Genomic DNA, 27,304 nt, shown 5'->3' on the forward strand with positions numbered 1-27,304 from the left:
CCTGCCCTCTGCCCCAGGCCCCTGTGGTGATGGCCACCCCACTGGGGCTTAGTCCAGACCTGGCCACCATGGAGGGTCCTCTGCCCCATGTCAGCAGCCTCTATCCCCTCCCAGCCCCTTCTCCCCCCAGCCTCAAACCCTGCATCAGCCTGGCCTGCCCTGTCCCCATACCAGGGGATGGCCCAGCTCTCCCCCTCTGCCCAGACTCACTTCCAGGGATCTCGGTGCCTTCCCAACCAAGCCATGTGTATTTCAGGACTAGCGCCCCTGACTTTGAAGGAATGTAAGGGCCGCGATGCAGAGGCACGTGGGCCTTGTCCTGGGCACTGACCGTGAAAGGAAAGTCCTTGCCCACAGGTCACCAGGTTTGTGTTCAGGAAGCCACGCCCGACTTGGCCCATGCAGCAGAACATTCCAGCTACCGGGACTGGCTGGGCTTGTTGGCTGAGCAGGGGCTCATGTATTCCGTGGACGTTTATGAAACCCAGATTTCCGTTTACTGCCTGATCTTTAGTGACCTTCTTTGTGTTGCCAGGAACAGAACCCCAAATTTATGACCTGGTGCCCACAGGAAAGCAGAATTCGGCTTTGGATGCCCCTGGAGCTCAAATGGCCAGAGATCTAGGGCTGCCCTCTCCATTTTCTTCCCCTCCATCACCACAACCACCCATGTCCCATAAGTGGCTAGGCACTCTCAGAAGGGTGGGAGGTGGGTTGTTCCCTCACCGGTCTCCAGGAGACTGGGGACTCTGAGCACCCTCTCCTGCCTCCTATCCCCTGCCTGTGGCCCTGGGTGTGCCCCCTGGCAGACCCAGCAGCCTTGACATCTTGACACTACTGCACTCCCAAGAGCCCAGAATCCAAAGGAGGAGAGCCAGGGTCATACAGCAGGAGAGGGTGGTGCTACCTTTAGGTGATGCCCAGCCATGCAGGCAGGGCCGGTGGCTGTCCCCGGGAAGGACAGCAGGCCAGTGAAGCATCCTAGAGGTTCCAGGGGCCCTTCTGCTTAGAAAGCACCACGCCCTCTTGGCTCCCCAGAGCCAGAGAGCCACCAAGTCATTCCCATGCAGCCTGTTTTCTGTTGCTATGACAACACACCTGCGTGTGTTCTGTTCGCAGTGCTGGGGGCTGGGAAGTCCAAGCATGTTGTAGTGGCATCCCTTGGCATCTGGTGAATCCTCAGGGGACATCATGACCTGGCCGAGGGCTTCCCATGTCAAGAGCAGCAAGCTGCTAGCTCAGTCTCTTCCTCTTCTCATAAAGCTCCTAATGCCGCCATGAGGCCCCACATGCACGACCTCATCTGACCAGCATCACCACCCAAAGGCTCCTCCAAAGCCCACCCACATAGGAATCTGGGTGTTCAGCTACAGGGAGTTTTAGGGACACATTCATACCATGTGCCTTCTCCAAGGCTGCCTAGCTGACCATGGCCTGTTCTAGGTCCAGGGGAGCACTAGACCCAGTGGGGTGTGGCAGTCCCCAGGCAGGGGCTATGGGGAAAGGCTTGTGCAGCCAGGGAGGGCCTGGACCCAGGGTCACCGCTTGGTCCTGCCTGTGAGCAGCAAAAGGACCCCAAGTGGGGGGTGTGGGGGCTCCCAAGGATTCCCACATGCCTATGGGGATGGGCAGGGGTCATTCAGGACGTCCCATGGTGTGCCTCCTGCACCCGCACCCACCAGCTGTTCTGAGTTCCTTCTGGTGGATTCCTCTTTCTCCCCTGTGTTGGGGAAGGAATCCATGGTAAGTGCTGTATCACTGAGCATAATCCCAGCCCTGCCAGGGACAGTTGAAGGGTCCTGTCTGACTGCTAGGCTGTCCAGGCACTGCTGGCGTCCCGGAGGCCCTGCAGGCCCACTACACCCCCTCTGCCAGGTCTTCTCACAGAGCGGCTGCCACACTTTTCTATATAAATCATCTGACTTGAAAAACAAATTCTTGCCCATTTCCTTCACCTGCCCAGGGCCCTGCCCAGAGAGGGTTTTTAGTAAACTGTTGAATGAATGAGATTGAATGAAATACACACGAGAACAGGCGGCTGAGCCTTGCAGGAGTTGAAGGCACACACCGTTCTGTTTCAGTAACAACAATTATAATAATAACCATCATTTACTGCGCCCTAGTCAGGAGCTTGAAAGGTCTGACTGGTATTTCCCACTGAACACTTTAGCTAGCAATCCTCAGGGGCGTGCAATGTGCCTGGGAGGACAAGCAAACCCAGCAGAGAGGACAAGCAAGTGGCCTGGGTTAGCACCTGGTCCTGAGCAATGTGACCACATCGGGGCACTTGATTCAAATCGAATTCCCTGAGGGCCAGCCTCGGAGGGAAGCACGAAAAGAAGCCTGGGTTGGCCCTGCCCTTGCCACTGCTTGCTGCTGGGTGACTTTGGGCAGGACCTCACTAGGTGCAGGTCCTGCCCATGAAAGAATCCGCCACACCAGCCTGGTTCTTTTGGGCTGAGAACTCCGAGCCTGCCCTGCTTGAAGGTTCCTGCTCAGAGAGGCAGGCCAGCTCCCCAGGAGCCTGGGGCCGTCCCACAACCCACCTGGGCCACCAAGCCCACCCCTGACTCACAGAGACCCTGCAAGGGGTGTGGGGTGTCCTGGGCCATCCTCCCCAGCCCATGGAGGTAATCACAGTCCCCTGCCTCTGAAGACACAGGGGTTGATGCTTCTGTGGAGGGGGCCACAGAGAACGTCTCAAGGGGGCAGGTAGGAGCAGGGGGGTCCTATGCAGGGCAGGTGCCAGCTTGCATCAGGGGCTAGGGAGGGTGTGGCATCCTCCTCCCTCTTCCTCCTCTTGGTTTCTTCAGCGGGCGTCTGTGGAGTGCCTGCTGTGTCCCCAGGTGAGGCTCTGCGAATGACAACAGTGCATGCTGTGGAGGACGCTGACCTCAGCTCACTCTGGGCATGCGTGAGCTCACAGTGCTCAGACTGTCCTACTAGACGCATGCTGTTGCAGCCAAGGACAAGGTGCCCGTGGAGCAGGTGGAGAGGTCCCCAACAGGCCCGTGGCCCAGGGCCACTCCCACCTTCTGTCATTGTTCCAGCAGGGGGGGTCCTTCATTCCGGGGCTTCATATTAGCCCTGATGCACACAAAGGGAAGGGGCTAACTCAAGGTCACACCATGGAGGGGGAGCTGGGCTGGCCACAGGGTGCCTGACCCCTTCAGGGGTCCCTTCCATTACACAACACTTGTGTTCTGGGCACAAACCCCAGGGGGCAGTGCTGGAGCCTATGGCCATACCCCTAGGTTCTGGGGGGGACAGGGGCCTCTGGGCCTGGTCCTCTTTTGAAGTAAATGGATGCTGCTGAGAGTGGGAGGAATTTCTGTTCCTGCCTCAGCATTCCATCCAGAGTCCCAATTCTCTGTGTCCAACTCTCTCCATGGCATCTCCAAACAGCCCTGGCTGGTCCACGCAGAATGCCCTTGGCCCCTCCTCCCCACGCAGTAGCTGGTCCTGGAGGCTCCCCCTCCGGGCAGGCCTTGCTCTGCTTTCGCTCAGCCTGTCTCCTCCAGGCTCTCTGTGGCCCGCCTGTGGTCGCTTCAGGCACCCAGAGGGGTCCACCTGCGCCTCCCTATTCCCTGGCTCTCTTTCCTGTCCTGGATCCACGCCCTGCACTGGGCGCCTGACTTTAAGGAAGGGAGCCGGTCACCATGGGGGCTGCGCTGGTGTGTGTGTGGGGGGGTGCTGCAACCCGGCAGGACGCGCCCGCTGCCCAGCGTGCGGCCCAGAACCGGGGCGCCAGGCAGACGGAAGCCTGCAACGCGTGGCGAGGCGGCGGGCAGCCTTGCTCTGGAGTCGGGAAGCCTGAGTTCGAACCCCATGTTTGCCTAGTTCAGAGAGTAAAAGCCGGCCGGCGCCCGCCTCCGCTTCCCCGCTGTCAACTGGGAACGCCGGCAGGTTGGCCCTAAGGCCGCCCACGACTCCAGACCTGCCCCGGGCCCGCTTTCTTCTGTGCGGCCCTGCTCCCGGCTCCGGGGCTCCCAAGAGCCACCACCCCGCGGACACCCCCCAGGCGTCGGTGACAGCTCTGCAGAGCCAGAAGAGCGATTGCGGGAAGCCGCGGCGGTTGTCGCCGGGCTGCGCCTGCGCGAGCCGCGGAGCCTGCCGCGACTTGTAGTCCGAGCGTCCCGCGGCCGCGGTGCGAAGGCGGGCGGCGGGGGCGCGGCGCCTACACTTCCCAGGGTGCGCCCCGCCCGCGGCGCGGCACGGGGCGGGGCCTCCCGGAGGGGCGGGGCGGGAGGGGCGGGACCGGCGCGCGGAGGGGCTGCGGCGGCGCTGCGGGGCGGGCGCAGACTGTGTGTGGAGACGTCCGGCCGGCAGGCGCGCGGAGGATCGCGCGGGCGCGGCCCCTGCGGGCGCGGCCCCTGCGGGCGGGAGTGTCGGGCGGCCGCAGCCCAGGGACCGCCCGACTCTTGACTGCTGCCGAGATGAGTGCAGGTGAGTGAAGGGGACCGAGGTAACGGCAAGTCCCCGAGCTATACCCCGGTGCCGCGAGGGCTGGGTGACATTCTAAGGTTGCACCTGCAGCGTAAGGGGTAATCGCCCAGCGTCTCCACCCAACTTTTGCTCCAGGGTTTTGCAGCCCAGAAGGGTCGGCAAGCAGACCCTTGCCCCCGCGCCCGGGGCGCTGAGCTCTGCGGCGCGCGCCTAGCATCCCCTTCTCTCCGCGCCCGCCCGGGTGGCTGCGCAGGGTTATCTGGTAGGTGCCACTCCTTTGCTTCTCTCAGGGGTGTTTTAGGTTTTTTCAGCCTGCAGAAAGCAGAATTTTCCGGAGAGGGGCTCAGAGCTATCGCAGTTCTAGTCACCAAGGGAGGTGCGATGACAGCCGGGCTTTGCAGCAGGGGGCGCCGCCCTTGCGCCGTTCCTGCAGCGCCTGGGTGGGGGGTGTCGGAGCCCTTGGCTTGCTGGGGCAGACCCCGAGTCCGCTTGTGTGTCAGGCCCTGTTCCATCTCTGTGCCTTCTCTCTGGAGCACTTGGCCCTGTAAGTCCCAGGCTTGCTCTCCCGCCGCACCCACCCACCAGAATCTGACAGCCTCGGCTGTGCTGGAAAACCCACGCGCAGCAGCCCGTGGGTGCTGTATGCTGTTGGGGAAACCGGGGCCCAGAGCCCAGAGGCCTTGGTTGGAGGTTGTCTGAAGCCCGGTCGAAGATGCACCCTTCTGAAAGCCTCTTGGGGCGGGTGCTGTGACGACTGGTGCCTACATGCCCAGGCAGGGAGGGGCTGTCGCTCCGATTTTTCAGGGTGCAACTCGAGGTTCACTGGCCTTGAGTCACTTGGGCTACAGAAGCTGGGTTGAGCCGGCTTTCGAACGCAGGGCTCCCTGACTTCTGTGCGATTTCCTCCAAGCCTGTCTTGCTACTGACTGCAGTATGGCCCTTGGCCATGGTGCAGAAACCAAGGGGGACAGCTGCTTTCCCCAGGGGAGATCAGAGGGGAAGGAATGACCATGTAGTGACAGCTCATTGTGGGCTTGGGGCTGGGAGGGGGCAGGGTAGGGAAAATGCTTCCAGGACCCCCTTTCAGGGGAGACTGTCCCCTCCCCCGTAGCCTAACCCTGGAAGGAGGGACTGCTCCTGTGGGCACTGAGAGCAAGTGGCAGGCTGCCGGAGGCGGAATCCTTTGGAAGAGGATTTCTGAAATGGCCAACCTGTTATCTGGAGGTGGCTGGGGAGGAGGCACCCTAAGTCTGGGCAGGACCTCCAGACATTTATTTAATGGCAGGTGGGGATAATGCCTGGGTGCGCACTGGGTAATTTCATGCTTTTTGTGAACATAATTGATACCTCTGGTCGCTCCTGTAATCAGAAGCCCTTGGAAGGAGCATGTGTACCGCCGCCCCCACCCCCATGTTTGTGGTTGTTGTCCCTGGAGAAGACCAGCCAGGAGTGTGGGCGAGGAGACTGGGTTTAACTGTATGCACCTGGTGGCCTTGGCACTGGGGGTGCCTTCGGGAGCATGGCTGAGTGACTTGGAAGTGTGTAGCCCTGGTTGCCAGGGGTGGGGACATGGTACAAGTGAGAAACTGCACACAGCGGGCCCTCAGGAGCTTAGTGGTCACTGCTGGTTGGCCAAGCCAGCCTCGGCCCTCCTGAGTTCCCTTTGGAGGGGGTGTGCAGGTTCTGTCCTGTCTACCTGTTGCTCATGCCCAGTGCTGGCCTAGCTGATTACGCACATGGTAGTGAGTTCTCACCACATCCATCACAGGGGAGAATGGACAGAGTGGGCCTTACACTGGCACGTGGACTCCTATATCCACCACTGTGTCCATCTAACAGGGCAGAAGCTGCCACACACAACAGGGCAGGCTTCCCTGTGGCCCTCCCAGGGCCCTGGGGTAACAGGGGTGGTGGGGTGGCAGCTGCTCAGATGGGCAGCGTGACCAGAGCCCATGGCAGCCTGTGCAGCCCTCCTGGGCCAGGGTCCCCCTTCCTACAGGCCACCAGGACTATGTGTAACTTTGATCTGAGCACCCAGGCACCTCTGAGCTGGCCCTGGTGTGGCATGCAGCTGTCTTGCTTGCCTGTGGATTTCCAGGGGCAGGGACATTGTTTGGACAGTGCCGTGGCAGTGTGCAAAGAGATGGCTCAGTATCAGGCCTGGGTCCAAGTCAGCACCCGCTGGGGGGCTCCTGTGCCTTGGTGTCCCCAGTGGTACAGTGAATGCCTTCAGCCCTGGCACAGCCCACACCACACGGTGAGCCCACAGGTGACGACAGTGTGGTGGCACCTTTGTCACATAGTCATAATGGGCCAGGTGGGGCAGGAAAGATACCTCAGCTGGAATGGGATGGGGACCCAGTGCCAGCACTGCCCCCCGTGGGTACTATAAGGCCCATGGTGCCTCTGAGCTTCAGTGTACCCCTTGGGCAGCTCCAGTCTGGCAGGTAGGATTCCCCAGGTGGGCAGAGGTCCGTGGTGTTGACTTGTTTGCATAACAGAGTGCCCCGTGCCACACAGTGTAAATGGCAAACTTACTTTTTGACAATGCCAGAACCCAAAGACTGCAGTCAGTTTGTCAGGGTTGGTTCCTCTTCTCCTTGGCTTAGATGGCATCTTCTCCCTGGGTCCTCACACGGCCATCCCTCTGTGACCCGGCCTCCCCTTCTTGTGAGGGCACCTGTCAGACTGGATGAAGACTCACCCTAGGGGTCTCCCTCTACCTTGACAAAGAGTCCTCACAGTCACACTCTGAGGTGCTGGGGACTAGGACAACGACATATGGATTTGGGGGTGCCCAATCCAGCCCATGACAGGGGTGCAGGGCCAGATGGAGGGCCTGGGAGACTGGCTCAGCTGTCTCGAGCTGCACTGGAGAGGACCAGGGACATTCCAGGCCACACCCACCCACCTGCCCACGGGGAACTGAGGCCTGAAGAAGGAAAGAAATCATCCAGAGGCAAGGAGAGGAGGTGACCGAGCCGGACCTGAGCCAGTGTGGCCCGTGTGGGCCAGGGCTCGGAGCAGAGATGTCCACCACAGTATAACTAGTAACAGCAAAGTGCTGGAAACCACCGAGGTGTGGGGGAGAGGTGGACTTAGTATTCCCTCGTTCCCTGAGTGTCCTGTGGAGGCCTCGCTCCAGCCCCGGGGTTCTACCGACAAAGACAGACAAAACCCAGACCTCTCCTGACACTACACCTGGTGAGCATGGGAGGCATCTATAGTCAACAAAGTAGTTTGCTACTTTCTAGAATCAATTTTGAGTTTGATGGACTCTTGGAAATTTAGCCTAACTGTTCCAGAAAAGGGAGTGTCCCCTGCCACATGCAGAAGCCACCTGTTCACCCCTGGGCGCTCAGCACTGTGGTTTGGGAGCACTCTGAGCTGGTAGGGACAGCAAGGCCAGGAAGGGTCCTATCTCACCACTCCTTTAACAGAGTGGCCGGTCAGGGCCAGCAGACTGCAGTTGCTGGCACTGGCAGCTGCTGGGTGTCTGGACTGCTGGCTCCGTGCCCACCGGGCCCGGAGTTCCCTGCAGTGCCCAGCCCCTCCCTGCGCTCCCTGGTAGGCCCCCAGCTCCCTGGACTTGGCAGGTCCTGTCCCCAGGCTGCTGTTCTCAGGCTCACATCTGGGCTCTGCTGCCCACCTGTTGCTCATCCAGCCCCTCTGGGCTTCCATCCAGGGGCCACCTCCCCTGGGTCTCGGAGAGTTGCAGGGCAGGGGCACAGGTGCTCAGCAGCCCCTGCCTGGCCTGGGTGGAGGCTCAGACCACAGTTGAAACAGCTGCAGTGGGAGCTGGGCCGTGCTCAGCAGAGGCTCAGTGCTCTGGTGGTGACGCACGGGTCTGTCTGGCCGTCGAGGGACCAGCAGTGGGTCAGCCAAGGCCGCACACCCCGGCCTCCAGGTGTGCACAGTTGCCCAGGCCTGGGAAGCCGAGGCTGCTGGTGTGTAGCAGAGCAACCTCAGTGCTGTGGCTCTGCTTACTCGAGTGTCCCATTGCCACCTGGCGGGTGTGCCTCGGGTGTCGGGCAGCACCCAGGTGGGATGGGCTTGGATGTCCCAGTTCGAGGCTCACTGAGTGAGCCCTGGGCCCTGGCCAGACCTCATACATGCCTTCTGCAGGGACCCTCGCATGGCCTCCCGGGATATTGTGGTGGCCCCACTTTGGGGTGGAAAAATCCATGCCCGGGAGGTCCCATCCGTCACCCGGCGTCAAGGATCTGTAAGGGGTGGAGGCCAGGTTGGAACCCCTGGGCCTAGCTCAGCCTGGCTGTGGCTCCCTGCCTGAGCGGGGCTCTATCTGTCGTCCTCCTCTGGCTTCAGCCGTAGCCGTGGCACCTCGTCAACGTGTGGCCCCCCATGGTGCTCCTTGGTGGGGGTGCACACCGCTCCTCAGGGAGCGCCAGCACCCTTCCTGTTTCCCAGGACTGCACCCAGCCAGGAAGGCAGAACCAGGCTGATCTCCGCCACCTCCCCCGCCTCCCACAGGGTGGCTGCTGGGTCATCATGTGGCCTGGGGACCACCCAAAGACAGCTCAGACAGGGGGGATTCACCACATTGGGCTCCTATTGGCCTCCATGACCTTTACCCTCTGGTCCCAGCACTCGCCGCCTTACCTGGGGTCCTCAGGTCCCCTGGGTCCTGCTCCGGCTGAGAGACAGCAGTCCCAAGGCCTGAGCCTCTCCCTGAGCCCGAAGCCCAGCTCACCGGGGGGTCCCAGGGCTCCCACCCCCACCCTGCCTGGACCTCTGAGTGACCTTGGCTAAGTCACCTTCCCTCCCTGTGTCTGAGTGTACCCTTCTGTGAGGACAGGGCCATCCTGGGGCGTGACCCCCGTGCCCCCGGGCTGGAGGCTGACATCAGCTCAGGGAGCTTGGCTTTCCCGTCCGACTGGGAGCCGCAGGGCTCTGACCTGACGCTGAGGCTCCCTAGTGAGGGGAGGCACCTGTCCCTCCACACCTGAGCAGGAGCGCAGTGGCCGGCTCTTGGCCTCAGTGAGGACCAGCAGGTGGGCTCACTTTGGCTTTGTTCTGGTCGGCAAGCAGCTGGCCCTGTGGGCATCAGGGATGGTCCTGTGGCGTCCCCCCTGGTGGTGCCCAGGCGGGGTGAGTGGTTGTGTGAGACGCAGGAGTGTTGGGGACAGTGCCGCGGTGGCCTCATGCTGAAGATGCCCGAGGACAAGGGCAGCTGGCTGGTGCGGAGTGTGGTGGCTTCTTGGTCCCCGCCCAGGCTCCCTTTCCTGCTGTCCACTCAGCCGGGTGAGTCCCTGCCCTTTGCCTCAGTTTCCCCCTGAACACCTGCTTTGGGGACTGCTGAGTGGGTGTCAAGGGCCTGGGCCTAGCAGGCACCAGGAAGCCGGCAGAAGTCCAGTCGCAGGGCCAGCGCCCTCGGCCACCAGGAGACGGCCCTGAAGGGGCAGTGTGCCAGGTCCTCTGTGGATGGCTTACCCCTGGGCTGGAAAGACAGCTCGTCCTCCTCTCGCCCGGTCACCCTGGCCCAGCCTTACGCAGCCTGTTTACACCTCCCTGCTCTCCCGGGAGCTGCCCGGCTCCAGGGGCATGCGCAGCGCTGTCCTTGGTGTCCTGGTGAGGCGTGGTGCTTTGCGTCATCATCTCCTGAGCCCAGCTCACTGCAGGCAATGACAGTGGCCACCCTCCCTCTGCACGGAGCGCACGCTGTATATCTGGGCTTCAGGCTCTTCATGCTTAGGAGCAGGGGCTGCAAGATAACCTGCAGTCACTCCAGCCAGCGGGCCAAGGAACCAGTGTGGGTCACTGCCCCAGCGATGGCAGGGCTCCTGTCCTGCTGGTGTCTGTCCTCAGGGCGGGGCGGGGCGGGGCCTTGTGCTCACATCCCTCCTGAGAGCCACACAGACTACCTCATCCAGAGGTGCCTTGCGGACACCTGTTGGGGGAAGAGTGAATGATGGATGGCACTGGCTTTCTCCATAGGCCCTGTCCCTCCGGGGCAGAGGGCTGGTCTGGAAGCATGGAGCCCCGACTTCCTGCCCTGCATGGGGCTGGGCGAGCTCCTGGTGCTGCAGAGGCTGCAACCTCAGAAGCAAAGGGAGGTGCCATCTGCAGGCTAGGAAGTGCCAGTGTGCTGGCTTGAGAGGTGGGACAGGGTGGGGTCACTGTGAAGCTGCCACGCCCCAGGGGCTCCCATCGGGCCCGGATATGGTGTGGCCTCAGCCTGGGTCCAGGCCTCCCATTTCAGCCATCGGCAGCCCCCTGGGAGCTCAGGGCTGATCCAGGTGCTCCTGCAGACCCCAGCAGACTACCCGTACCCTGAGCTGGACGCCCATACTCATCTGGAGTCCTCCTCCTCCTCCTCCCGAGGTCCTGCCAGTGCTCGGCAAGGACTATGAAGATTTCCAGTGCTCAGGGCCTCGGTGGCTCCCTGTCTGCACTCAGGCTCAGAGGACTTGCTCCTGGTCCTGGGCTGTGTGTCCTGGAGCTGTGGGCTGCCCTCTCCTGGATGCCTCCTTTCAGGTTGTGGGGGCTGGAGACGGTCCCCCAGAACTGTCTGTCTGTTTCCTTACTGTGTCCATGGGACCACATCAAGGACCTCGGCGTGGGGACCTTGTTCCGCGTTACTTAAGCGCCTGGAATGTAATCATGAGCATCGTCGTTGGTGAGAGGCAGGTGGTCAGAGCAGACTGAGCTCTGGGGACAGAAGCAGAGCTGGGCGAGGAGCCGCTGAGCTGTGGGCTCTGTGGATGGGAAGGGCTGGAGCCGAGGGGCCAGGAAGCCAGGCGAGGAGAGAGGTGCGGGTCGGCCTTCTGACCCCAGAGTGGAGGAGACTGCCACCGTAAGCCACCACATCTGAGGTAGCCACCGCGTGGAGTGTGGTGGCTTCTTGGTCCCCGCCCAAGAAATGGCTCCCAGCCCACCTTCCAGGGCCACCACTGGGGATGGGGAGGCCGACTGAAGATTGTTCCCGAGCCCCCTGGTTCGAAGCCCTCATCATGCCCATGACAAGTCATCCTGGCCACCTGGCAACACTTGGAGCCCAGGGGTCTGCGGAGCTCCGATTGGACCCCCCTGCAGGCTCCTGCCCCACCCCTGTCTCCAAGGCCTCACCCGCTTGGCTCCCGGATCGGTCCCTGGATCTCATGGAGCGTAGCTAGCCCTAGCCGGTACCAGGGGTCAACAGAGAGCCAGGAGGCCAGGGACCAGCCGGACGCATGTCCTGGGACAGGGATGTCCCCCTGAGGGCCAGGCTGTTCTCAAGGGCCTCCAGCTCTTGGTCGTGTGTGGGTCAGTAGGAACTTGGGGCAGCAGGACTGTGCTGGACAGGCTGGGAGTGGGCAGTCTGCACTGGGGCCACGCCCTCCGGGACTCTGCACCCGCCTACTTCAGGAGAAGCAGCATCTGTGGTTCTAGAAGTGGGTCCTCTGTGCTGAGCTCCGTCCTGGACGTGTTAAGGGTGACAGGGACACCAGGAAGGCTCTGTCCCCTCCCGGGGAGGGCAACATGGATGAGCAGGTCATGTGTGTCGCCAGAACCAGGCAGGGGACAGAAAGGGCAAAGCAGGAAGAGTGCCTTCCACCTCCTCCAGGATGGCTTCCTGGAGGAGGAAGCTGGGCTGAGGTTGAGGCCTGAGTGTGAGCAGGCCCAGGGCCTGAGTGTGAGCGGAGCCCGGGGCCTGAGTGTGAGCAGAGCCCAGGGCCTGAGTGTGAGCAGAGCCTGGTGGGGCCTGAGTGTGAGCAGGCCCAGGGCCTGAGTGTGAGCGGAGCCCGGGGCCTGAGTATGAGCGGAGCCTGGGGACCTGAGTGTGAGCAGAGCCTGGGGGGGGCGTGAGTATGAGCAGAGCCCAGGACCTGAGTGTGAGCAGAGCCCGGGGACTGTGAGCAGAGCCCAGGGCCTGAGTGTGAGCAGAGCCCGGAGGGGCCTGAGTGTGAGCAGAGCCCAGGGCCTGAGTGTGAGCAGAGCCCAGGGCCTGAGTGTGAGCAGAGCCCAGGGCCTGAGTGTGAGCAGAGCCAGGGGCCAGGGAGCCCTGCACCCAGAGGCTGTGGAGGGGAGGTGGAGACCCAGGGTCAGTGGCCTCCAGGCAGCCCAGGTGGAGGCGCCGCAGTGCCCGGAGGTCCATCTGGGAGCCAGCAGTGGGCTTTGGTGGCAGGCCCAGAGCCACAGTCCCCAGTCGGCCCTTCTCTGGTTCCCTGATGAGCCCGGATAATGCCCAGACAGGCTCGGGGCCCTCGGGCCTCTGTGACACAGCTTCCTATTCCAGTTCCACCTAAGGATGGACCGGCTCTACTCCAGAGACCGTCTCCTCACCTGCCCAGTGTCCCGGGGGCGGGAGGCTGCCGCCAGGATCACGCATGGCTTCCTCACGCACAGCCCACCTGCAGCAGGAACCCCACCATGCTGCGCGCAGTGTGCACGTGAGAGCCCAGTGTCCACCAGGACCGCCTCCCGGCCCTGCTCTGACCCCTCTGAACGCACAGCCTGGGCACGTAGGGAGCATGAAGCAGGGCTGGGGTGGCTTGGTGGGAGGGCACCGGGTCCCGTCCCACACACCAGTGGATGTGGCCTCTCGGGGAAGCCTCCCAGTGACCCGGGTGGGCCAGGTGCCCGCTCCCTGCTGGTCCTCCCCACAGTGCGGCCACCAGGATGGAGACGGATGGCACAAATGCAGTGATTCCATGTCCCTGAGGGTCAGCCAGAACAGGAGCTGGGACGTCGGCCAAGGAAGGGACAGTGGCAGCTTCTGGGAGGACTGTCCTCTGGCGTGGCACTGACCCTGTCCTCGGGAGTTTGGAGCTGGTGGTGTCCAGCGGGACCTTGACATTCCCCTCTTCTGGGACGTGGGGTCCTGACTGGCTATTCTTGGGGAAGGACGGTGCTCAGAGTAGAGGAAGGTGCACCTGCTGGCCAGCACCTTTGATGGCCCTGGCTGTCTGGAGGCTCAGGAGGTCACAGGCCCTAGCACTGAGGAGGAGGCCTTGATGCCGTCCAGTGAGCACACAGCGGAGGGGGTAAGGGCAGCAGAGTGCCTCCACTTGCAGTTCTGGAGGCCAGAGTCCAAATCCAGGAGCACTGGACTGACTGCACCATGGGGCTGGGCAGCGTCCTACTCAGGACTAGGAAGATGCCATCCTCACCTCTTCATGCCAGGGTGGCTGCCAGCACTCCCTGGCTTGTGGCTGCATCAGCGCCCTCCAAGGCAGCACCTTAGAATCCCTCTGCCCCGTCCTCTCTGCTCTGTCTCCAGGAGCTTGTCCCTGGGTGCGGGGCTCCCTCTGTCTCCTTTTCACAGGACACATGACTGCTCAGGGCCACCAGATGATGCAGGATGAGCTCCTCCCTGTGTCCTCAGCTTAGACACACCTGCAGAGCCCCTCCTGCCACACGAGGCCATGGTCACTGCTCTGGGCTGTCATCCAGCTGACCCTGGACACCTCCTCGGAGCCTCTCTCTGGAACATGGCTTATGTATCCAGAGCCACCTGCTGCAGGTGCTGCGTCCCCCACTGTGCCAGTGAGTGGCCAGAGAACCCTGGCCAAGCAAACGGCCACCCATCCACAGCTGAGGCTCTCCGGCTCCTGAGGTCGTGGACCCAGGTCACGAGGGTCTGAAGAGCTTGTCTGTGGAGTGTGCTGACTTCCCTATCAGAAACTAAGCCAGAAACTTAAAAATGCTCAGAGAAACAATCCTTTGTGTGTTAACCTCAGAGCATCTTTACTGGGCTGTGGCTCCGCCCCACGGTCTTGCAAATCACCTTCATATCTGGCTGAACAGTGGGCAGTGGGACTTGGATGTCCAGCTCCGTGTGCAGTCACAGAGTCTGTTGTGATGTCACCAGCCGTGCAGCTGTGGAAAGTGCATTGCAGTCTGGAGAGATGACTCAGCCAGCGCTCCAGACCATAACGAAAGGCCTGATGGTATTTGCTTCTAAAGAAGGAAGGTTTATTTTGGCTCACAGGCTTGGAGGTCGTAGTGCATGATCAGCAGACCTGTTGCTTTTAGGCTCCTGTTGGGGACGCTGGGTGGCCATGGTGGGGAGCAGTGTCAGAGTGAGGAGGAAGGGCTGGGTTCCACTGTCCCCTTTAAGAGCACGTCCCAATGACCCCAGGACCCCCACTAGACCTCACCTTCTGAAGGTTCAGCCTCGCAGTAGAACCACCCTAGGGTTAACCCTTCAACACATGGGCCTTTGGAGACAGTCGACATCCAAACTGCAGCACTGACAAGGAAATAACACTCGGCCTTATCATGATGGTGATCTCAACCCCACTGAGCCCCTCTAGGGGTCTTGGGGATTTTCAGGAATCACAGGGCCACATTTTGAGAACATCTGGTAAAGAATGAAATATTATGCAGTCCTTAAAAAGAGTTTCAGGAATTAGTAAAATATGCACGTAGGTGCTGGAGGTGTCTGAAGAATATAGGACATGCACATCAAGTACAGCTGGTTCTCTGCAAAATATCCAGAGCAGATGCCTTAGAAGAAAATATATCAAAACTCAGTAGCAGTATGGGCGACTCCTCTCCCTTCATTCGCACCGCCTCACCGTTCCATGCTTGTTGGTTTCAAGGATGTGTGGGTTAGGCTGGATTCTAGGTCCTCGGGCTGCTCCGTTAGTGAGCAGCTGTTGGGCTCCCTGCACGTGGCTGGCCTCGCCCCAGGGGTGGCTTCTGTACCTGTGAGCTAGGGCCTGAGCAGTATGGAAACGTGACAGTGCGGGGTGTGCCGTGTGAGCTTTCGTGACCTTTAGCAGACGGTTAACAATGAGGAGGTTCTGCCCTGCGTGAAACCCGCGGTTGCCAGGAGCCCAGAGTCGTGCCCTTGGCAGGAGAGCTGCCCCTGGCAGGGCCCCAGCAGAGAGCTAAATATATCCTGGGAGTGTGCGGCCACCACAGGCACCCCTGCAGCTGACCAGCGTGGAATCCAAGGCAGCAATCGATTTATCTCCTGAAAATCAATGCAGCCATTGATGGGAGCTGAGTGGCCTTGACCCTGCACATCCAATTAGCAGACCAGACAGATGCTTTGTGCCAAGGTCCTGGTGCAGGTCCAGTGGGCAGGGGGTCAAACCCGCCTGCCTGGCTGGGCTCTTGGAGCACACCCAGGCTGCCTGCCCGAGGGTGCGTCCCGGATGGGGCTCTCAGAACCCTGGGCAGTGGGCAGTGGCCTCTGTGCCTGGTGAAAACACCCCTTGGGTTGGGGGGTTGTGCTCCCAGCTGCCTGGAGCTCCTCGGCACCTCTGAGCACTGTCCCCCACCCTGCGTCCCTCACTCAGCCGACAGCGGGAACCGAGGCCAGCCTCCCTCCAGACGGTGCGGGTCTGTGCTCCTGGGGAGTGGTCTGTGCTCAGCAGGGGAGCTGGCCCTGCCTGCAGCCCGCTTCTGTTCCACGCCTGACCTCCCAGGCCGGCCTCCTGGTCCTCAGCCCCCACCCCAGGCCAGCCTCCTGGTCCTCAGCCTCCCCCTCAGGTCAGCTTCCTGGTCCTCAGCACCACCCCCCAGGCCAGCCTCCTGGTCCTCAGCCTCCCCCCCAGGCCAGCCTCCTGGTCCTTAGCCCCCCCCGACCCAGGCCAGCCTCCTGGTCCTCAGCCTCCCCCTCGAGGTCAGCTTCCTGGTCCTCAGCACCCCCCCAGGCCAGCCTCCTGGTCCTCAGCCCCCACCCCAGGCCAGCCTCCTGGTCCTCAGCCTCCCCCTCAGGTCAGCTTCCTGGTCCTCAGCACCACCCCCCAGGCCAGCCTCCTGGTCCTTAGCCCCCACCCCAGGCCAGCCTCCTGGTCCTTAGCCCCCCACCCAGGCCAGCCTCCTGGTCCTCAGCCCCCACCCCAGGCCAGCCTCCTGGTCCTCAGCACCACCCCCCAGGCCAGCCTCCTGGTCCTCAGCCTCCCCCCAGGCCAGCCTCCTGGTCCTCAGCCCCCCCCCACGCCAGCCTCCTGGTCCTCAGCACCACCCCCCAGGCCAGCCTCCTGGTCCTCAGCCTCCACCCCAGGCCAGCCTCCTGGTCCTCAGCCTCCCCCCAGGCCAGCCTCCTGGTCCTCAGCCTCCACCCCAGGCCAGCCTCCTGGTCCTCAGCCCCCACCCCAGGCCAGCCTCCTGGTCCTCAGCCTCCCCCCCAGGCCAGCCTCCTGGTCCTCAGCCTCTCCCCCAGGCCAGCCTCCTGGTCCTCAGCACCCCCCCCAGGCCAGCCTCCTGGTCCTCAGCCTCCACCCCAGGCCAGCCTCCTGGTCCTCAGCACCACCCCCCAGGCCAGCCTCCTGGTCCTCAGCCCCCACCCCAGGCCAGCCTCCTGGTCCTCAGCCCCCCACCCCAGGCCAGCCTCCTGGTCCTCAGCCTCCCCCCCCAGGCCAGCCTCCTGGTCCTCAGCCTCCACCCCAGGCCAGCCTCCTGGTCCTCAGGGGATGGCAGAGGGATGACATCATCACAGGGAGGGAAGGGTGGGGTGGGTGCCAGAAGAGACAACCAAAAGCCCCCCCCCCTTCATGCCTGAACTGGGACCCTCGGCCTCCAGGCTCTGCCCCTTGGTAAGAACTTCTTCCTAGAAATTGGAGTCTGGAGGTCTTGCCCACATCAGGGGCTCAGGGGACAATCTGCTCTGAACTGGGACACCTCTTTCCACCTGCAGAGAGGACCCCCGAGGCCCTGTGGGTCTCTAGGGGGCTGTGCTCTGGGTCGGGGCAGGCGCCCAGCCTCAGCCTCCTCTCTGGGCCGACAGCCTGCGGGCATCCTCCCTCCTCCACCTCGGCCTCCTCTAAGCCTCACCCCAGCCTGCCTCTCCCAGCAGCTGGCGAGTCACCCTCGAGTGTGCCCATCCTGGCAGGGGGACCGAGGGGCCTGATAGAGTCCCCCTCTGCAGCAGGCAGACAGAATGTGGTGGGAACGCTGGGCTAGAGCAGGGCTCATGAAGCTGCCTGTGACAGTCCTGGCAGGTTCCTGGAGGAGGTGACATCCTGGCAAGTGGGAGTGGCCAGACAGGGCAGGGAGCAGGGCTGGCTCTCAGGGGGCCCAGTGGGAAGCGAGGGGCCCAGGGCCGAGGCGGTGCTGGCCTCTGGGCTCCTCTGTCCCCTGCCTCGTGCTGCGTGGCTCTTGTGATGCTCTGAGGACCCGGGTCAGGCCTGGAGGCGGGGTGAGGAGGGGACCCAGGTGCCGCGAGAGCAGGTTCCCAGGCCCTGTCCTTGGTCACTCGGTACAGCGGGCGGGGCCAGGGAAGCCTGTCCCGGGCTGGCTGGCCCCTCCTCACAGGGGATGCTGGCTGAGCCCGGCTGGGATGCTGGTGTCCGTGCCGTTCAAGACGTCCAGCCATGGACTGACCAGGGGAGGTGCTCAGGCTGCCGTGGCCAGGGCCAAGGGAGGGACTGGGGAAAACCGAGTCCCTGAGCCTCCTGACTGTCGGCTGGGCTGCTTCCCTTGCCCCATCCCCCACCCGCCCCAGAACTAGGTCCCTCCAGAGCCAGCAGGCTGACTGCCCTCTGTGGCCCGGGGGCTCCTTCCAGCCCATCAGGAACGGACAGCGCTGCCCTCCGGATGCATAAGAGGGGACATGCCCCTCAGCTTCGCACCCGCAAGGGAGCACCTTCGTCCAACTGCCAGGGAAGGTGTGGGTGGTCCAGGTGAGGGCCCGGGCTGTGTAGCGGCAGTCACACCAGGGGGCCGGGCCAGCCATGCCCTTGGCACTGCCCTCCAGGGCCTGCGTTGAGGCTTCACGGCGCCTGGTGGTTCTTCAGGCTCAGGGACGGCAAGTGCCATCACGAAGCCAGGTAGTGGGATGTGTGCCCTGGGCACCTGGAGGCACATGGCCAGCCCCAGGCCTCCCTGGGCACTGGGCCTCTGGGCTGGCCCCAGCTGGGCGGTGTCAGGGTGGCCACACGGGGCAGGCAGAGCCCTGTCCTTGGGGAGAACGGTCCAGAGGCAGAGTCTGGCAGAGCAGGCCCCAGAATAGCCGTGTTCAGTGCCCGTGGACTCTGGGACGCAGGGAGGGGACCCTGGCTGCCTCCTGGCCCTCCCTGCCCCAGTTCTGGGAAAGAGGTCAGCTGTGCCAGGAATAGACCTTCTATTTCCTGAGGGGCCACCTGGCTCTGGGGGCCCAGCGACCAGCAGCGAGGCCCTCAGTGCTGGCGTCGTGGCTGGAGGGAGGTGGGCTGGCCACCGGCCATCTTGCCAGTGTCAGGACGCCGTCCATGGACGGTGCCTTGCCCTGCCGTGCCCAGCAGCCCCATCCCCTGTCCACGAGCTGGGCTGCCCATGGGCGCTGAGTGTCTCCTGTGGTGCCACGGGCAGGCCTCCTGGGCATGTTCCCTCTGCCGTCCACACAAGCCCAGGTGGGACGTCTGGGGGTCTTGAACACTTGGTCCCAAGTGGGCCTGGTAGGAGGTTTCCACACGGAAGCCTGGACAGATGTGGCCCACCCCGGGTTCTCCTGCTTAGGCCTCAGGATCAGCCGCCCAAAGAGGGCCGCTGCAAGTGGACATGTGGGTAGGTCCGCTCCAAATGAGGGGCTCCCTGCTCTTGGCACCCCCACCCGCCTGAGGTGGGAGCTGGGTCATTTAGATATCGACTCCTGACCCAAGTCCCACGGTGTTCCTTCAGGGCCACGTTCCTGGGCGCCCAGGAGCTTCTGGCGAACAGAAATGAATTGCAGGGGAAGCTGGAGGAGGCGGAGGCCGGCTGGGGAAGAGGGCTGGTCACACCGCAGGTCATGACTGGGGCCTGGGCACGGGCTTCTGACCCTAGCGGACATCAGAGCTGCTGCTGGCTCAGGCTGGCCCTGCCCAGAGCACTCGGGTGTCCACAGTCTATTCGACCTACTCCAGAACCGCACAGCACGCGGGGCTCCGGGGACGGGCAGCGGGTGGCCGAGGCCAAGGCCAGAAAGAAGCCAAACTCTGATTTGAAGTCAAGGCTGGCTGTCCCCTTCCTGGGCCCTTTGCACCACCCCAGGGTCCTGTGTAGAGGAGGATGTGCGGACAGGGGAGAGGCCAGGCGGGGAGGGCCGCAGGGGCTGGAGACAGGGGCTGGAGGTCGGCCTGAAGGACCTGGAGGCGTCCCCAGGCAGCAGCCCTTGCTGGTGGTGTTAATGAGGGACGCGTTTCTCAAAGGCACTGGGGACGCCACCCAGGCCTCCTCCGCACTGACTGGGTCTGAAGGTGCTTCCCCACTCCTGGGCCCTGGACTAAGGCCGGGGCCACCACCTCCGTCTTAAGGGAAGCTCTTACGTCCTTGGGCCCAGCTCACAGCCGGCGCCCACTCTGCTGCCCGCTAAGGGCCTCAGCTGGACACCGTGGGCTCCCCTGGGTGTAACTCCAACTCGCAAGTTCCCCGGTGAGCTCCATCCTCCTGGGTCTCATCGTGGGTAGCTCTGGTGGCCTTTGGGGAAGGTGTATGACTGGTGGGCCTCGCCCTGGGGAGAGGGCCACCTGCCCGTGCCACTGCGGCACTTCCTCCTGGCCTTTATCAGCTTGCATTCTTAACCCAGAGCCTGGCCGGGCTGTCCACCCTCCTCCCGGCACCTGGTCCCGGGTTTCCACGGCACCCAACCCTCTCCCCCGTCTTGATGGCAGCTGTGTGGTTCCCTGTGGGCTCTCCGTGGGTTCCCTGTGGGTTCCCCGTGGGTTCTCCATGGGTTCCCCGTGGGTTCTCCGTGGGTTCCCCATGGGTTCCCCGTGGGTTCTCCGTGGGTTCTCCGTGGGTTCTCCGTGGGTTCCCTGTGGGTTCTCCGTGGGTTCTCCGTGGGTTCTCCGTGGGTTCTCCGTGGGTTCCCCGTGGGTTCTCCGTGGGTTCCCTGTGGGTTCCCCGTGGGTTCTCCGTGGGTTCCCCGTGGATGCGGTGACCACAGTCCCCCCTTCACCAGCTGGGGAGCGGCTTGCTTGTTTTGGTCAGGTTTTATGTTCTTTACTGTGAGGAGATCCGCTCAGCGTCAGCGTTTGCCGCGTGTGTTGGTAAGCACAGCTCAGGGCGTGGGGCTGTCCTCCTGGGCAGCCATCGCCACCGCCTGCCTGGGAAGCTCGGTCCCATTAAATGCCGACTCCGCAGCCCCCAGCCCCTGGCACCCGCCGATCCCTGTGGACTCGACTACTCTGGGGACTGCATGAGCAGAACCCTGTGGTGTTTGTCCTGTGACTGCCTGGGTCACTTAGCACACGGTCCTCAGGGCCCGGGCACGTTGTGGCCTGGGCCAGAATGCCCTTCCTTTTCAAGGCTGGGGAGGGCCGGGATGTGGGGGCCGAGGGGCACCTGCCCTGCTTCACCTCTTGGCTGTTACCAGTACCTGCCGAGTCCCTGCTTGTCACCCTTTGGGGCATACCCCAGGGGTGGCACTTATGGTCATGTGGTGGCTCTGTGCTTAAGTGTGAGGGACCCCGTGTCATTTTCCGTGGGCTGTATCACTGGGTGTTTGCTGGGAGTGTCCCACGGGCTGGGCCTTGGTGGCCTGGCCTGGGGAGTCACTTTGCACAGGGAGGGACTCAGTGGCTTGGCTGAGGGCTGCTGTCCAGCCGTCTCCTCCGCAGCTTCCCCTCCCAGAGCCTCCCCCTGCCAGCTGTCCCCTCACGCTGAGCTGTTGAGGCTGCACACGGGCCACCTCTCCCACCCCTGGGCCTCTGCACAGGCTGCCCCCTCCTCTGGCCCCGTCACCCGATGCCTCTGCCACTGGCTCCCTGCCGCGTGTGCCAGCCCTCGGCCACTCCCTGCTCCTCCCTGTGGACACATGTGCTTGTCCACTGGTTGGTCCAGGGTCCTGCCCTTTCTGTCTGACTCCTGGAGAGCCTGCCCAGCTCCTCTGCAGCAAAGGGCTGAGGGGAGAGTGTGGCAGTGCCCAGCCTGTGCACTATCTGGGGCCACCAGCCAAGACCACAGGCTGGGGGCATGCAGAGCGGGCACGGAGTCCTCAGTCGGGAGGCCAGAGGTTCAAGGTCTAGGCTGGCAGAATCCACGTCTGGTGAGGGCCCGTGTTCTGGGTCATGGACGGTCCTTCTTGTGTGTCCTCATGGAGGGGCGAGTGGCTCTCTGGGGCCTCTGTCCCAACTAATCCACTCACGAGGGCCCACCCGGACCTCACCCCAGAGGCCCCAACCCCGTCACCTTCGGGTTCTGCATTTGGGCCTGTGCATTCTGGGGTCCCAGGTGCTCAGACCACAGCGGCCAGGGCCCAGCCTCAGCTGGCCACGCCCCGGGAGGTGCCAGGAAGCTCCGCCGCCCAGTTTCCTGAGGCTGGGCCAGGAGTCCGGCCTTGTGCTTTGGAAATTTGCAGCTGGACCCAAGGCCACACTGGGACGCTGGCCGGGCGGTGCCGTGGCGACGTGGCCACACCAGGGGGAATCCTGTGCCGGCCCCCACGCCCCTTCCTCTACGGTCAGCAGGGCTCAGAGTGTCGTTGCTGTCAGATTCCCCCCAGGCCACCCCCGTCCCAGCGGCCCCCAAAGCCCATCCCAGGGAAGCGCCCCTCCCCCCATGCACGCACCCCGTCTGCCGGAGCTGCATCACCCTGGGCGGAGGGCGCCTCTCAGTGCTCTTGAAACATTGTGGGGCTCCACGTGCAGCCAGCAGCCTTCCCAGCCATCTTCAGTGGCACAGCCCGGTGGCCTTAGTGCCTTTCCAAGGCTGGGCAGCAGTGCCACTGTCCATTCCAGAGCTTTCTCATGAGGCAAAACTGATACCCTGCCCCCGCCAAACAGTAGCCCCCATCCACCTCCCAGCCCTGGCACCCCCCTTCTTGCTCCATGATTGTCCTGCTTTGGGGACCTCACAAGTGACTCACACTCAAGGTCCCTCTATGACCCACTCATGTCACTCAGTGTCCTCAAGGTCTGTCGGTTTTGTAGCATGTGTCAGTGCTTCCTTCCTTTTTAGGGATGCATACTATTCCACCAAGTGGGTGGACCACGTTTTGCTTGTCTCTGTGTCTATTGGGGGCCTAAAGGTCACTTCCACCTCTCGGCCGCCGTGAGCAGGCCGCATGTGAGGGTGTGCTGAGACACCATGGGCTCGCTGTCCTTCTCACCATGCTCACCCTTCACCCCCGTGAGTGAGGTGCTCTTCTCCTCTCGTGCAGATGGCGGCTCTAGGCTGGCGAGGTGGAGACCTTGCCTGAGATGCCAGCCCAGGACTGGCGGGGGGTGCCCACGTTTGAAACCCACTTCTCCACCTTTCCTGCCATCGTCCAGTGGCCTGTGTGCGCTCGCCCAGCTGTTCTCATCCACCATGGGTCCCCGGTGCTGCTACACCTCCCACCCTGCCTGGGCCCAGCGGTGGCCTGCGTTAGGTCAGGACATGAGGTCCAGCACCCAGGCGCAAAGGTGGGCCAGGGGCCTGCCTGTGGGAGCAGCCAGAGGTGGCCGTGGGCAGCAGTGCCATCCGTGGGCGCCAGCTGTGGGCCCTGGAGCCTCCTCTGTGACTGTGACTTATTTTCGGAGTCTCTGAAGGCATAGCCAGCAGGTCGGGCACGAGCCGGGTCCCTTGAGCTGTTTGATTAGTCATCTCTGTCCCCACATCTAACAGAATATATTTTTGGAAAATATTTTTGTAGTTGTTGATGGACATAGAAAATAAATAAATTTTTAATTTATTCATACGTGGTGCTGAGACTCGAACCCAGGGCCTCGCACATGCCAGGCGAGAGCTCCACCTCTGAGCCCCGGCCCCAGCCCCTGGAGAAACTTTTAAGCATACAAAAAAGCTGAAAAAACAAAGAACAACCAACCAAACACGGTGTTATCTGCCTCCTGTAGCCGGGGCGGTCAGTCCGACGTCCGGCCACAGCGGTGTCCCGCCCTCCCCTGAACCTCTGGAAGGTGGGCCCATCGCCCAGCTCTCCTGAGTCTCCTGCGTCCCCTGGCCCTGTGTCTTGGTGGAGCTGCGAGGGGACACCTGAGGCTGGGTAATTGGTAAAGAAAGGAGGTTTATTTGGCTTGCAAGTGTGACCAACATGGTGCCAGTGTCTGCCAGGTGCCCTGGCTGTGCCACAACACGGAGAAGCCAAAGAGAAGCTGCGCGTGCACAAGGGCCAAGTGCCTGAGTGGCTTTGCCTATGACAGCCTCGCTCTCAGGACTCAGGCGCGCTGCCCTGCTCCTGTGGGAAGCACAGATCCCTGGGGCAGCCGATGGACTGGTCATCTTCTACTAGGCCTCGCCCCTGAGGTTCTGCCCCCTCTACACTCTTAATCAGGGACCACGCTTCCAGCATGCGACCTTTGGGGACAAACCACATCAGCCAGGCATGGGTGACCCCAGGTGGCCTCGCAGAGGCTTGTTGGCCCATCCACCCCTGCAGCTGCTGCCCATCCCCCAGCTCTGCTTTGCCTGTGCTCACGACCTCCGTCCTGTCCCTATTGTGGGCCGAGGCGCGGCTCGCCTCTCCCTGTCTGATCATTGCGCCTGGGCACAGCTGAGCTCCCTGCGGGAGCCGCTGGGCTGTGTCCTGCCCTGAGCACGTAGGGGCACCGGGGCCGCGGGCCCCACTTCTGTGCCCCCGCGGAGAAGAGCCTGCACCTCGGCTTCGAGACAGGTGTAGGTGACGTGCCAGGGTGTTCCTGGGAGAGGTGTTGTTGATAGGAGGGATCCCACCAGACCACTCGCCCATGGCCAGGGCGCCCTGGTCCAGGCCGTCAGCAGGAGCTCCCTGTGGCACAGGAATGCGGGTCTTTTTAACACCTGCCAGGCTGCGGGGCAGGGGCTGTCCCCACCCCCAGGCACTGGCAGCCTGTGAGTTTTCACCTGTTCCATTTCTGCGCCCCTTGTGTCCCTGCGGGTCTCTGTCACCTTTGCTTATTTTTCCGGCGCTCTGCTTGTGTTCTTTCCTGGGTCGGCAGGCGGGTGGCCGTGTGGACCGCGTGCCGTAGGAGGGGAGGATCGCTACTGATGGACTCTAGCGTGGATTGCCATCTCCCACGGGCCTGTGGGGTTGGGGACCATGGGGGGCTCCCCACCGGTGGGTGTGGTTTGGGGACAGAGGCCTGCAGGGCTCTGTGGGCCAAGGGCACTGGTGTCCTGCAGCTCTCAGGCCCCTAGAGCATGGACGGGGACCTCTGCCTGAGTGGCTGACCGTGTCTGGGTTGTTGCCACGTGGCCAGCACCTATGTGTGCCCAGGGGACTCTGGGAGTCAGTCAAGGGGCCTACGGCGCCGGGCAGGGAAGCTGGGTGTCCACTAGCTCAGGGGAGGTGGGCATCCCTGCTGGGCACAGAGCCTAGGAGGGCGAGGGTGGCATGATGGGCGTGGGGCCGAAGGAGGAGGCCTCCAGGTCTCGGGATCTGGAACGAGGAGCTTGGTCTCAACGGGGGGGAGCTGTGGTCCTCTGTGGGCAGACCTGGAGGTCAGTCTGGCAGGGATCAGGGGCCCTGTGGTTGTGGGGCTGCGCCACAGCAGGCCAGGGCTGTCTTACCACTGGGCATCAGGAGAGGAGGCTGTCAGTGCCCGTGTGCCCACCATGTGCCAGGGGGGCCGGCTTCCTCTCACTGGTCGTCTCCCTGTGGGTGGGCATCCTGCAGGGGGGGTGTTGCCAGGCAGGCTGTGCCCAGCAGGGTTGCCAACCCAGGGCTGCCTGAGCTGCAGAAGGCGGCCAGCTGGGCAAGGGTGTCCATGCCTGTGGCTTTGCAGGGGCGACCGTGGTGGTGACAGTGGCAACGGAGAGCATGGGTGTGTCTGGGAGGAGCCCTGAGGCCTCACTGGGGTCGTGCTGGGGGGGACTGGGCAGTGCCATACACACCCCATTCTTTATGACCTTGGAAAAGTGTCAGTGTCATCTCTGTGTTAGAGTTGGGTTGGAAGTGTCCACCACCTGTGGTCAGTTTTTCAGGTCCTTCGTGTCTTGCAGGCGGTGACAGAGGTGGGGTTAGCATAGATCAGGCAGCTGAATGTGAAATCTGAGATGCTCCAAACCCCGGCCTTTCCCAGCCCTTTAATAGGAGGCCACAGGGGAAAATTCTACACACAGGACTTTGCTTCCTGTACCACGTCACGTTACCTTCAGCCCACGTGGACAGGGAACCTCTGGAGGTGGCTGGCTTCCAGGCTTCTGCCAGGTCCCCTGTTGTCCCTGTGCACATGCAGATAATCCCAAGTTGGGGGCTTTTCTGCTGGAAATCCCACACTTTCAGAAATCAGGATGCTGGAGCACCTCTGGTCTCAGCTTAGGGACAATAGATGCTCTACCTGTCATCATACCACCCAAGTTACGGCCAGGGGTGGAGTCACAGCTCTGGGCCCTTGAGGAGGAAGAGCTAGAATGAGCAAGGACACTGGAGGAGGGGGCGCCTGGAGCCAGGAGCTGGGGCAGTGGAGCCACCGCAGCCCCAGGGAAGCCCCACAGGACCCAGGCTCCCTTTCTGAACAGACCCCTCCCTGTGCCACTGGTTGAGACAGATGGGAGCACCCAGCAGTTTCCCTCACCCACAGAGGGACATCTAGGCCTAGCCAGTCCCTAGTCGTCCACTGTGTATTCCAGGGGCATGTGGTGGCCTGGGCAGAATGGCCAAGAGCAAGTTGAAGAGCAGGGTGGGCTGGGGCACAGGACCCCGCCCCAGTGTGCATTCAGAGGTCATCTGGCTTTTCTTGAAATCCTGTGGTGTCCACCTGCCTGCCACCCTGCCAGGCAGAGTCTGCAGGCTGGATGGAAGTTTCTGTTCTGTGAGTGGCGGTCTGTTTGTGGGCACAGAACCAGTTTAGTGGGTCACAGCAGAACCTGTTATGTAAGAGGGTGAACTGAATAGAAAATAGTAGAGCTCGTCACGAATAATGAGGGAAAGTGCTTCTGGGCGGAACCGTTCATAGGATGTTGGGTGAACATTGCCCGCGCAGGGGAGGCTGCAAAGCTCCCTCCTCCGCGATACATGGTCCAGTGTCTGCAGCCTGCAAATGTCTCCTTAGGGCGGAAGGGAGCTTGCAGATGGGATCACTCTAAGGCCGCTCAGTCCGTTCCTGGATTATCCAGTGAGCTCCAAATGCTGTCACAATTGCCATCATGAGGGAGAGGCAGAAGGAGGTTAGAGACAGACACACAGAAAAACAGCCATGACCACAAAAACAGATGGATCGGAGTGACACAGCCTCAAGAAATGTAGCAGCCACCAGCAGCTGGCCAGGGACACTTCCCTGAGACCTCCAGAGAGAACACTGCCCTGTACACTTTGATTTCAGCCCAGGGATGCTGATCTTGAACTCCTGGCCTCCAGAACTTGAGAGAAGACACTTCTGTTGCTTAAAGCCACTCAGTTTGCGGTCAGCACTCGGTGGGGTTAGCAGGAGCCGTGAGGCTTCTTTCAGGCTTAGAGTTGTAATTGCCACATGCTCACATCCACCTGTGTGCCCTTGGCCAGAGCCAGCAGAGAGACAAGTAGAGAGTCATGGGGCAGGAAATACACTCTCTCCAAGATCCTAGGAAGAGTGAGGATGGAGGAGGCCTCAAACTCGGTCCCTGCCACATACAGGCGTGGGCACCTGTGCCTGCAGGGTCACTCACTACCTACAGTGTACAGAGCCCTTTCCGTGTGCCAATGTGTGAACAGTTTGGAAACCACCACCTAGTAACAGAGAACCTGCTCAAAGTGCCTGTCCCTGTCCCTGTCCCTGTCCCTGTCCCTGTCCCTGTCCCCCTACCCCCAGGTTATGGCTTTTCAGAATGGTAGCTCTGCCTGTCTTTGACTCTGCCTGAGCCCCTACCCCCAGGTTATGGCTTTTCAGAATGGTAGCTCTGCCTGTCTTTGACTCTGCCTGAGCATCAACCCAGAAGGTGCACATGTGGTACAGAAGGACCTGCAGCGACCCTCCTCCTAGCCTCACCCCATCCTGAGGAGGGTGGGCCAGGGAGTCAGGCCCACTGATGGGATATGCAGATTTCGCTTTATCTTAAGCCAATCAGGGCTCAGCAGAGCTAGAGGTGGGGCCTGTCCTGCCCAATCACA

At 62.3% G+C, this 27,304-nt stretch overlaps 1 protein-coding gene across 1 annotated transcript in view; it reads left to right on the forward strand.

The window, feature by feature from the left end:
• Positions 1–4,324: 4,324 nt before the first annotated feature.
• Ablim2 (actin binding LIM protein family member 2) overlaps positions 4,325–27,304 on the forward strand; it is a 136,719-nt gene continuing 113,739 nt past the window's right edge. The window contains exon 1 of the mRNA XM_076865303.2: positions 4,325–4,446. Within this exon, the coding sequence (XP_076721418.2) occupies positions 4,437–4,446 (10 nt within the window). The 5' untranslated portion in view covers positions 4,325–4,436. The remainder of the gene's footprint in view (positions 4,447–27,304) is intronic.

This window comes from Callospermophilus lateralis, chromosome 8 (assembly GCF_048772815.1).
Source record: "Callospermophilus lateralis isolate mCalLat2 chromosome 8, mCalLat2.hap1, whole genome shotgun sequence".
Taxonomy (NCBI): Eukaryota; Metazoa; Chordata; class Mammalia; order Rodentia; family Sciuridae; genus Callospermophilus; species Callospermophilus lateralis.